This window comes from Gambusia affinis, linkage group LG03 (assembly GCF_019740435.1).
Source record: "Gambusia affinis linkage group LG03, SWU_Gaff_1.0, whole genome shotgun sequence".
Classification (NCBI taxonomy): Eukaryota; Metazoa; Chordata; class Actinopteri; order Cyprinodontiformes; family Poeciliidae; genus Gambusia; species Gambusia affinis.
In genome coordinates this window covers 18310985-18323606 of record NC_057870.1, presented here as the reverse complement: position 1 = coordinate 18323606, position 12622 = coordinate 18310985, and the positions used below count along the sequence as shown (strand labels likewise).

Here is a 12622-nt window from a genome sequence, read left to right as displayed (position 1 = left end):
AATCTTTAATATGTTTGTGACTAACATTTTCTCATTGCTAGGTTCCTGTTGAGGCAATCTGTAGGCATTAAAACATGAAGATGTTTTTGTTGCTTTAACTAGCCTGGCTGCAGTCACCACAAAAATCTCAAATCTGATCTGGAGTAATTTGATTTTAAATTCGGAGCACACTGGTGTCATTTCAGCAAACGAGGACGTGGTTGCTGTTGGACGACTGAAACCCAGAAGAACCAATTTACTGAGTAGAGAGAACAGAAGTGACATATATGAACCAGAAGGAGATTTTTGCAGGATTTTCTGGATTGCAATTGTGCGTTTGATTATGTAGTTGTTTTCCTTTTTGTGATTTCTTTCAGGTGCTAGTTTTATCGCATATTTGAACATTTACAACATCCTGCCATCATTTTTGCAAGAGAAAAAAGAGGAAGCTGCAGATATTTGGGTTTATAATACAGACATACAGGCTTTAGATCTTCTATGATTCCAGTTAGTTTTTGAGCATGACGCTTCATGTTTCTGTTCACCAAAATTCACCTACAGAGTTCTGTGCCACGTTGAATTTAGCCACATAGCTAATGTGGGAGGATTAGCAGGTGTTTCCTGTCAATATAACACTAGCAGTGTTCCTTATTGACTCGTCTACAAGAACAGTCCTAGTGTCAATAAGGAAACATTAGAAGTTTCCAGGCAGATACTGTTGGTGGAGGTACAGAAACATTTTATTCCTGTATGGAAACTTGACAGAGTGTGAACAAACATCCTGGTCTGAACTGTGATTGGATGGCCAAGAGAGCAAATGTCAGAATCCTGTTTGATGAGTGCTAGTGGTTATCTTCACAGTGAAATTAAAATGTTTAAACATTTTCTGGTGTTCTGTTTGAATGTTTATGGAGATCCTGGAGATATTCTTGTAGATGGATTAGAAATCTGAATTTTGTATGAGAAAACAGCAGACTTGATTTAAATGGCTTCCCACTTCATTAAATAAAAATTAATTGAAAAGTAGGTATTTATGAACTATTATTTTTTTAAGCAAACACATGATTCTGATTCGAATGAACATCAATGTTGGTGTGATTGTTTTCTGATCTGTGCTGCAAATAATGATGATTTTAAAAAGCCTGTAAGAAAGCGTATGAGCAAAGCAGAAAACAAAACTTTGACCAAAAGTAATGTAATTAAATAATTTGCAACTCTTCATTTCTACAGGTGAGCACAAGTTGAAAGCTGCACAATGAAGAGTAACCATAAACTTTTTCTCTAATCTTCCAGCCAAATTAATTTTCATCTTCCAGGCTTCCGGTCAGCACCAAAATCCCACACATTATAGAAAAGATGCTAAGATGAACTAAAAGTCTAAAATTAGACATAAAGCAGGGGTAACAGCAATCATACAATAAAAATAAACCAACACCAAAAATAAAGCTCAGCAGTTCAAGTGGTGTCAGAGGCTGAGCAAATAGATTAGTGAGAGATAAGAGTTATATCTAACTTGGGTTCTTCCACTCTGGTTCCCACTGATGCTTCTCTTTCTCTTTTTGTACACTGCAGAGCAGCTGATCGGCTGACCTTAATACGCCAACTATCCATTTAAAATAAATCTTCATACATCCTTCTTTTTGCTTCTGCTTCTCTGGAGTATTTTTCCATCTACGTGAGGTTTTTACATCTGCCGCTCATGTCCCAGTGGGTGTTTAACCATCACCTGAGCTGCAGTCAACCGAGAGAGGCATCGGGAAGTTTGACATTCACATTACTGGCACTGATGCGCACAGCGTTTTAGGAGAGCCGTCTGTGTGCTTTGATGGATGGGATAAGGATGTTGGTTGAGACGTGTCAATATAACAGAATCTCAAATAGAAAATGCATTAGATGCCATCGGGCAACGGAACACCTCCTACTGTACAAACACTTTATCTCTACCGGGAAACCCTTTTTGTGGAATCAGGACACTTTAATTTTTGGAAACGTAGAAGGAAGTCAGCACATTCCCGTTTTTATCTTTGAGGCTTAGGTTTGTGTTATTACTGAACAGGATGTTCACCCAAAAATTCAGCAGTATTTCCTCTTTTTGCTTATTTTTAACCACACATCAAGGGTTTTGTTTTTCTTTTTGAGGCTGTAGTTTAATAAAAAAAACCACATATCTGCAATCTTTTTTGAGAACTTTACAGTTGAGTCAAAAGAATTCAAGTCCTGTTTTTGATTAATAGCTCTGACTTTTATCTCTGTTATTAGACCGAATACAACTTTATCCTGTTTATTAAAGCAGATAACAAAATGCTGCCTGTAAAGTTACTCTTTTTTTCTGCCTGCGCATATTTTATCTCGAGAAAAATATCTGAGAAACTTTCATTTCTCACCCACTGTGCTTCACGTGTCACATTTTGATGAGACGAGTGAAACCAAATGTTTAATTTAGCCATTTGTTTGGAGGCTACACTTGACGTTTTATCTGGTTTGATGGTGGTAAATTGTTCACATGGTGAAGTAATAAATTACAGAGAAGCGTGTAGGTAATATTAAATTAGATTTATGAGCTGTCTGATCCATTCGCCTGTTGTTCCACCGTCAGCTAATAAGCATAACCTTTTCCGATTGTTTTTTTTTTTTATTGAGAATTAAACTGTAGCGGTCTTGATGTATGTAGCTGGAGGCTTAATTGAAAAGTCTTCATTCTGTGAAAATGACTTTTTGCAGACAGTTTATGCTTTAAAAGTCTTTTAATGTGAAAAGTGTAAACGTTCAGCAGGTTAAAGTTTAGGTGATTCCAGGAAAAACGCAGTAAGTATTCCTACAATTTTATAATTTTAGTTTTTCAGACAAACAAAATTTGTTTTTGTTCTTAACCCAATTGAGACAAATATGTGAGTTTCCAGCACTACAGATTTATCTTGTCATATTAAAATTCTAACTTTGAGGAGAAGTTTCTGTTATGATCAGAAATCTGAACTACCCCTTTAAATATGTGCACATGTAGGAGTCTAACTAGGAATACACATAGCAAAGTCAGCAGGTTGTTTTTCGACCTGAGGGAATAGACCTTGGTGTCCTAGTCTTCTGATGTTGCTGCTGCTTTTAGGTTGCCTGATTGTGATTCAGATGCAACATGTCTGAATTCCACTTTTAGTACCGCCATGTTTTTCCTCTTAAAGCAGCAATGATCTGATGTTAAGACTAATCATCTGTGCAAAAACTATTTCACTTCTCACATTTTCTCCTGACGTTTTTCCTTAGTCCTTAAGAACCATTATTTGAACTCTAGATGACACACATTGTAGTTTATAGCACATTATAGTGACAAAACGCAGAAACAAATAAAGGACATAACTCTTTTCAGGGAGAAAAACAGAAGTCTTATTGTTCACATTATATTGGTTGACATTAAAAACTTATAAATATGACAGATTTGACTATGTTCTCAAAATGTACTATGTAAGGACACAAGCCAGAGTGCCTGTCTTAGAAAATAAAAAACTAGAATAGTGTGAGCTTTTTCATCTGAAATTATCTGGAAAATCAAGCTGTTTTCTGTTAGTTTGGATTTTCTGTGGGGAATGTCGGGAACATGTCGACGCATGGTGAAATTTCTCACAAACGTTGGCCGCATAAGATGGGACTCTTAAAACTCTAGAAATTATGTTATTGTTTGACTAAATGTGTACAAATGTCCAAAGTAAGGACTAATATCAGGCTATCTGTGAGGATTTGGTTTTCTCTGTGTTGATTTGAGTTTTTCTATGTGTTTATCTTGGGTTTCTATGTCTTTTGAGTCTCCTTGTTGCCCTGTTTACCTCTTGATTGTTCCCAGGTGTGTCTCGTTCTGTGATTACCCTCCATGTATTTAATGCCACCTGTGTTTCTCTGTCTTTGTCAGGTCCTTGTCTTACCAGTGAGTTTAATCTGTCTTGCTGTTTAACTGTCTCGTCACGTGACGATTTTTTTTATTTTACGTTTTGAGAATGAGTTTTTACTAGTCACCAGGTTGAAGCTGTTGAACTCAGAGTAAAGCTACTACTCTTCCACATTAAAATGGCACTATTTTCTTAAATGCAGTGTGTCCGCAAACTACTTAAAAAGCATTAGTATCACAAAGCACAACATGCAATCATCAGAACTCCAAATAACCACAATTTCTGCTGCAAAGCCATGTTCACTGCCAGCCAAACGATGCCCATGTTCTTAGAGCACAAAGTTGTGATGTGCAAAATCCACAATGACTAACTTGTAGTGAAATGAGATTAAACATGTTTACAAATTCTGTGCAAGTCCCAAATTCATTCAGAAAGCCTGTAGCTGGAACATGAATGAGCTGATTAGAGACCTTGAAAGTCATTTGTTTTGGTTTGAAGGCCTGCACCATTTTCCTCAATTTATGCGTCATCAGTAACAAGACACAGTTTCTATTGTATTAATAAGAAACTACAATAATATAATTATTTTACTGTTAACAGTTCAGGGCTTCGGGTTACTTTCCCAGTTAATTATTGCATCCATAAAGCTGAAACTTGACAAGACTCCCAGTTTTTCCTGATGAATCTTGTTTGAGTTTGTTATGATTTTAGGACAACTTCCTGCAGTTCTGTGATCTTATTGTTGACATATGAGTCACACTGCTTTAGAGATACATCATTCTACTCAAACATAAATAAATATATAACATGCACAAGACTGTACAATAGATTAGAATCTACTTTATTGATGCCCAAAGGAAAATTGCTTATGTCCCGAAAGCTACTCCATCCAAAGTGTTAAATATTGGTACATACAAACATAACATTTTATAAATGTTACAACGTAACATTTATAAAAATATAAGTCTCATATTGTATGACTAAATCTAAAATAAACACATGAAATGAATACATAATAATAACATATTAATCTATAAATAAATTCCTATTCTTTGTCATGTAACAGGAAAATTAAACTTTTGTGCACCCAGTATGTTTGCAGCCTTCCAGCCTGAACTGTCAATAACTGGACAAAACACTGCACTGACTTTAAATAAATATCTCATTGTCTGATTGTAATCAGCTTATATATATATATATATATATATATATATATATATATATATATATATATATATATATATATATATATATATATATCGAGATATATATATATCGATATGGATATCTATATCGATATATATATGTCGATATGGATATATATATAGTCCAATTAAGTTGAAAAACTTTGCTGGGAGCCTAAACAAATGCATATATAGTCTTAAAATTGTGAGAAAACCTTCAGTTTCTGTTTTCTAGCCAGTGCCAGTTCAAACAGTTTACATCTGATCCTGTGCACTGAAACTTTGTTATGTTGAGAGACATTGCTCACGGATGTTATCTATAAATCATCCAGACCGGAGAATAAACACATCCCAACTCTATCCATACTTTATATTTAAAACGAGGTAGAGGAAAAGTGTCCCCAGGAACAGCTGCCCAATGCGCTTCGACTCCTGATGAGACGGGCTGGGAATGGTTGGTCTGACAGAAAGGAAGCATTTACCTGACAACTCTGCGTATTTTAAGGTGCCAAGCTCATTTATAAAGAAACGGTTACACTCAGTAAATGAAAATATTCATGAAAAAATAATTTATTTATGCGAAACACATTTTATAGAATAATTACAAACACACTGATGTTTTCAAGCCTTTATTTCACTTAGCTCCTTAAATTCTGCAGCTCTGCATATGTTTCTTTAAGAGTTTGTCTTTTGTTCCCAATTATACTTTTACTGTTTGTTTTTGTTTTTCTTTAGCTCTGCAGTGCTGTCCTTTCCTTCGCAATGACATGGTCTCTCAACAAATTACAGCATAAACATCAAAAGAGTAAATGTAAATCTTGTAATTGATCTCCCACAATTACAGCTGACAATGATTGCCATTAAAACTTTTCTCATAGTTTATATAACCCTCAAGAGAACACTGTTATATTGACGCCATGACAAAGCAATTTGACTGTCTTATCCATATAAGAAGAACTTGTCATTCTGATGGCACTAACATGTTCACGGAATAGATAATTAGATAAATATCTGCAAGAGATAAACTAAGGATTTTGACAAAGAGGCTGACTTTTGTAGGTTTTCCATGGAGTTTTGCTGTTTGTACGAAAAGCTATAAGATATGCACTTAGCTTTTTATACCATAACTGGTGTACAAAGCTTGCATATGATGTCGACATTTCTTGTCAACCTAGAATGAACCAATTTACCAATTTACCAATTTAAGTTATGAAATAATGTATGTGGGTGTGTAAATAGCTCATCCATGTTCCCATTTATCAAGGTTAAACTTGGAATGGAGAAAATTTCCTTCAACTCGAAAGGGTTGGACATTTGTCTGTGCATGTCAAGAGAGGTTCTGTTACTCCTCATGTAGGATTTTTTTAAAGAGCATTGTGCAAATCTTTATAGGTTGATATAAAACGAAATACATTTTTATCTCAAAAATAAAGAAACTTCCCTTATTGTGAAATCCAAAACAAGAATAAAGTATGTGCCATTTTCCATGTTATTTAGAGCACAGAAATACATGCATCCAACAAATCACTTCCACAACACATTGTTGTAATTGTTTGGCTGATGAATTAAAGCAGTAGTACAAATTGTGAGTTAGGAGGGTATTTTTTCCTTTGCTTTCTTTAGAGCACAAAGTTCTGCAAGAAAAGAAGCTAAATTCTTTTTTTAAAAAGCCCCACTCTCATGTACAATTGTTTTTTCTACAATAAGTATGCAGGAAAATTGATTCTTTTACCCAAGCTTGTGGTCATTACTTTGATTTCTAGTGGAAAATAAACTCTGCAGGTTATCTGACTTCAACAAACAAATCCTGGAAATGCACATTCATATGCAAGTCTAATCTCTCAAATCTACTTACAGTACATTCTGTAAGGTCAGAGGTTTAACATACACATACAGTAACAAACAGCAGGAGGAAATATTCCTCTATATGATAGCCACACTGTCTTATGTAACATGGCTTGTTAAGGCCACTTATTCACAAACAGCTATGAATTACACTCTGCAAGGTGGGGGGTAATCATTCTTCAAGGCTTGGAAACGCTCATGAGGGTTTCCCTTTGTTTTGTGTTCATGTCTGACAGTGACAACAAAGAAAACAAGAAGGTGTGATTTTAATGTGAGCAGAGTCAGCATAGTGGGATGACATCAGGCAACAGGGGTCAAGCTCCTTGGTTCACAGCGTTTTTTTTTGTTTTGTTTTGTTTTTCTTTTTTGACATAGCTTAGCAGATTTGTTGCAAGTGCAGCAGCATGGTCGCAGCTACAAAGATTAATATAATCTGACTTTAGCAAGAACAGCTCATACTAACGCACACGAACTAACTCAATGGAAAGCGCCACCTGTCGCTAAATGTCCGCAGACAACGTTCACCGGACGTTGGTTGAACGTTCACTTAACGATCGTATAACGTCCGTTCAACAAATGCAATAGTGTTTCAACTGGACGTACAACCAACGTTCGTCTAACGTCCATCTGACGCATGTTGCGTTACCAGTTGTAGATCAGACTGTTTTACTGAATGAAGGGGAGGGACTGAACTCCTCAGGATGCTGGAAGGCAGAACTTTATTTCAATGAACCCTCCGGTGACTCTTTTACACATTTACCTCAGTGTGTCCTGCTGACTGACAACCCCCTGAGTGGACCAGTTTGCTGATGATTTTTTATTTGATTTTTTTAGAAATCCCACGAGGAGCGTCGGTGGCAGCAGCAGGGAGAGGATGCTCTGCATAGGGTGGAAAGTTTTCAGATAATGTGCAACCAGCTGGTGTTTGGACAAGTCTGTGCGCGCCGTCTTCGCGAGCAGATAAGTTTCGTGTTTCGCACTGGAAGTACTGGACTCAGGAGAAGTTTTGCCCTCCCGCTGAAGCCCATGTGGACACGACGATGAATGATCCAACGACGACGATTTATCCGCCAATGAGAAACGTACCTCCGACCGTCCAGATTCTTATGTTCATTTTCGGGGTGGTCGGGAATCTCATTGCCATCGCAGTTTTGTGCAGAACTCGCAGAGAGAAAAGGGAGACCATGTTTTACACGCTCGTATATGGCCTGGCCGTGACAGACCTCATAGGCACGCTGCTGGCCAGTCCGGTCACTATAGCCACTTACGCGCAGGGACAGTGGCTCGGAGGGGACCCGCTGTGCCAGTACATGGGTTTCATCTTGCTCTTCTTCTCCCTGGCGGGACTCAGCATCATCTTTGCCATGTCTGTGGATAGATACATCGCCGTAAACCATCCCTACGTCTACAACAACCATCTGAACCAGAAGCATGCCGGACACACCCTGGTGGCCATCTATATCTCAAACGCGCTCTTCTGCGCGTTACCCGCCATCGGCTTCGGGCAGGTGGTGATTCAACACCCGCAAACCTGGTGCTTCTTGGATTGGCGAACCAACCATACCACCCATGCCGTCTACTCTTACCTGTACGCCGGAGTCAGCATTTTTCTCATCTTCTCCACTGTCGTCTTTAACGTGCTGCTGTGCGTGGTTCTGATCCGGATGCACAAGAGTTTCTTGCGCAGGATGTCGCAGGGATCCGACGCCGGGAGCTGCGTGTACTCGCAGAAGAAATCGGCCAACTTCGCACATCTGGCCGACACAGAGATTCAGATGGTGCTTGTGCTCGTGGCCACAACGGTGGTGGTGCTCATCTGCTCCATCCCACTTGTAGTAAGTATTCAAGCTGCTTGTCATCCATACGCACCATTACGCACTGCCATTTCAAATGATTGTATCTGGGACAGTTGCTGAAATCCGACTACATTTGTGAATATTGTATTCCTGTCCATTTGTCTAGCGTTTGGGTAACTACTAATGCTATTTATAGAAGACGCCCATTTTTTAACATTATTTTTTTTAAATGCCTGTTCAAACTGAAGTGTGTAAAGTACCGTTTACAGGGTAGGAGTTTTACAGGAAAAGTAAACTATCATAAACTGAAGATAAGAAATACATCAAAGTCATAACAGTAAAACCTAAGCATCACATTAAACGGAATGAATAACTGCATGATTAATGGGAAAAATGCAGAAGTTGGTTTTAATCCTAATTGAAGAGAGCCCAATGCTTTTGCACATCAGTTTTTCCAGGAAGTCAGAAACTAAATGCTGTCATCCTAAATGCAGAATATTTTTCTGCATTTAGGATGAAGACTAGTCAGTGTTTTACAGGCTATCAGGTTGCCAGTGCTGTGATTTTAACAGCTGATGACATGATTTATTACAGTGGTGTTGGTCTGAACTCTGGCAGCAGCATTCTAGTTAGCAGTAACTATTATATACAGTACAGACCAAAAGTTGGAACACACCTTCTAATTGAATTCAATTAGAAAGTGTGTCCAAACATTTGGTCTGTACTGTATACAGTAAAAACAGCATCAAAAATATTCCAACCTGAAAATAAAAGCTTGCAGCAGTTTTTCTGTCTCCAGTTTACACAGGAATCCCAGACCACAGATGTTATCAAGAGGGTCATTTATTAATGGACATTAATCTGGATGAACTACGATCTGGATGTTAGAATTTAGGTCTGAGTTCATAATTACACGTTTTGCATAGTTAGTTTTCTAATCTCATTGAGACTAGCAGAGTCTTAATCTCTGACCTTTAATATTTGTGTTTAAAAGAATAAACAGTTTTTCCTGCATTGAGTTTAAAGAAGTTTTGACCCATTTATTCCTTGATTGAGTGATAAAAATAGTAGATGAGTAGATATAAATGTTTGCCTAAAGTCGGGTTAATAGGTATTGAAATGAAGTGGCCCAGGAGAAGCTTCTCAAGGAATGTCTCATGTTATTTAGGGCTGGATAATATGGTTAAAAAACTTGTCATAATATAAGCATTTCATATCTGTCGATATCAATAATGTCGATATAAATAATTATGGATTACTTTTTTATTTTAAATATCTGAAATGCCGAACCCGTGGCATGACCGTTCCTGTTTTGCCCACAGTTTTTACTCCACCATGACGTTGTTTCTTATTTTTAAGTAGTTATGAGCCATGATGAAGAAACCATAAACCGACACTGCACAAGTTACTCAACATGTTGTTGCTAGGTAACGAAAGAGTGAGAAATTTAGCTGATACTACCACCAACCTAGCTTAGCTCTCTGTCAGAGATTGAGCAATTAAAGCACTTCCTACAACTCCTAGAATGCTGTACGGTTGAATCGTGAATTCAGTATATATATATATATATATATATATATATATATATATATATATATATATATATATATATATATATATATATATATATATATATATATATATATATATATGTATGTATATATATATATATATATATATATATGTATGTATGTATGTATGTATGTATTTATATAGATAGATAGATAGATAGATAGATAGATAGATAGATAGATAGATAGATAGATAGATAGATAGATAGATAGATAGATAGATAGATAGATAGATAGATAGATAGATAGATAGATAGATAGATAGATAGATAGATAGATAGATAGATAGATAGATAGATGTGTTTTTTTTAAAAGTAAAAATCACTTATAATTTTTCTTCTACTTCCCAGTAATATGCTTCACTATGTTACTCATACCATTCCAATAAAATGCATTGAAGTGATTGTAACATGACAAAATTTGAAAAGGTTTAGAGGATGTGAAAGCTTTAGCAAGGTAGACAAGATGCAAGCACATCTGTACAACTTCAATGCACCAATCAATGTGTTTCTGTTGCAGGTTCAGGTGTTCTTAAACCAGCTTTATAAGCCTCCAGTGGAGCTAAACATTGCAAAGAGCCCAGATATACGGGCAATTCGCTTCGCCGCCTTCAACCCTATCCTGGACCCCTGGATATACATCCTTCTGCGTAAATCTGTTTTACGTCAAGGTATTGAGAAAATTAAGTATACATTTGCCAAAGCAGGAATAAGAAGAAGGTCAGAGGCAGTTCACCTTTCAAGCATTCACCATGCCGCCTCCATCAGCTGTCACTCTGTGGGCTATGAAGACCCACAGGTGGACAGGCGTCCCGCTCAGGGTTTCCTCTACATGTCGGAGGACATCGAGACAGCTACTGAAAGCCAGCTACAGAAAACCAGACCGAGTGACTCAGAACAGAGCGAAGGAACAAGCGCATTCACAGATTTAACAGTGGTCACCTGCACAGAAGATCACTGATCACAGTGGAGGAGAAAAGCATTCAACTTCTTTCTGAATAAAGAATGTTGACTACTCATATTTCTTTACTGAGGCAGAATGTCAGTTTCATTTAGAAAAAAAATGTGGAAACATTAAAATGGACACTAAACTGATATTTTGTGACTCATTCAGTCAAGCTCTGTTATCATGAACATAGACACAGTTGACAAGTTCTCATTGGAAAACAACACTAGTCTGCTTGGAAACTGCCTTTTTCCAAGGAAAGAAGAACTACAAATTGCTTTAAACAAGTTTTTATTGGCACTGATGTTGTTGAGCTCTGATGCTGAAAATAAACAATGTCTGCACATTGAACTAGAGTTGAAATGTAGTGTGCCTATAATTATTTAAATTAGCTCTGAAAATATCTTAGACCCCTAAGTAATTGTATTAATTCAGCTTCAGTAATGACAAATATATTTAAAAATCTCAAAAAGTATTAAGTGAGGGCTGGATGCAAAACCATTAGTTGCTGTTTGTCAGATGTCAAAAAGCATCTGACAAACAAAAAAACAATATTTAAAGAAAAAAAGCAATACCACTATGTAACCCAGGTGTCCGCCATGACCCAATCACCTTCCCTTAAGCTGTCCCTTTAAGTTGATTGTCATGTGTGCTTCCGGGTTTCTCCTCTTTTCTCCCAACATTGCTGCTGCTCACTGTTGGTTGTCGCGTCGGTTGTTTATAAAACAACTTGAGGGTTGTAAATCCACTAATCACTCATTTTATCTCTAAAACTTGAAGATTTGCGGTGAGTTGTTAAACATCATCTGACTTGACGTTGTATAGTATCTGCTAGTGATGGTGAGATGAAGCCTCATGAGGCATTGAACCACTTGAGCCAATTGGTTCAAGAAAGGGTTCATTTCTTGAAGCTTCATGTGCACACGACACCACCTACTGGCCAGGTGTATAATCACAGCCAGCTGTATCTTAACACGTGTGATGCATTGAATTTTTGTCTATTATGGCTCTTGGGAATGACTTCACAAAAGGTGTAGGACGAAATAATTTGTCTACATAAATTATGTATACACATATGTGTATAATAAAATATTGTTTGAATGTATTCTCTGTGTGTAATTATTCCCAAAATAGTTGTGTCATGTGATATGGCATGTTGTGTAATAATGTTTTTCTGTGACTCTAGAAAAATGGCATGGGCTTAATCAAGCAGAGGACAGTGAAAATGCTTGTGGAACTAGGCAGGGGGTAGGGAGAATATATATATAAACACTACAACTTCCCCCACCCATAAGGCAGTTTCACTAGGAAGTCATATAGGGCCGCCGCACATCGTCCCCAACTTCTCATCAAGAGGAGGTGGAGCAAGAGAGGTGGGGGCGGGGGGGATAGATACAGAGTGAAAGAAAGAGACTCAGAGACAAATA

At 37.2% G+C, this 12622-nt stretch overlaps 1 protein-coding gene across 1 annotated transcript; it reads left to right on the top strand.

Annotated features, from left to right (window-relative positions):
* Positions 1–7388: 7388 nt before the first annotated feature.
* Positions 7389–11546, top strand: LOC122827662 (prostaglandin E2 receptor EP4 subtype-like). The gene is made up of 2 exons (XM_044110559.1): positions 7389–8718; positions 10770–11546. Exons 1-2 carry the CDS (start codon positions 7924–7926, stop codon positions 11208–11210), a joined length of 1236 nt encoding a protein of 411 aa, XP_043966494.1. The 5' UTR covers positions 7389–7923; the 3' UTR covers positions 11211–11546.
* The last annotated feature ends 1076 nt before the right edge of the window (positions 11547–12622 follow it).

Coding starts and splice junctions, on each gene's coding strand:
- LOC122827662 (XM_044110559.1), top strand. CDS start 7,924: ATGAATGATCCAACGACGACGATTTATCCGCCAATGAGAAACGTACCT. Junction 8,719..10,769: donor TCTGCTCCATCCCACTTGTA/GTAAGTATTCAA, acceptor TTTCTGTTGCAG/GTTCAGGTGTTCTTAAACCA.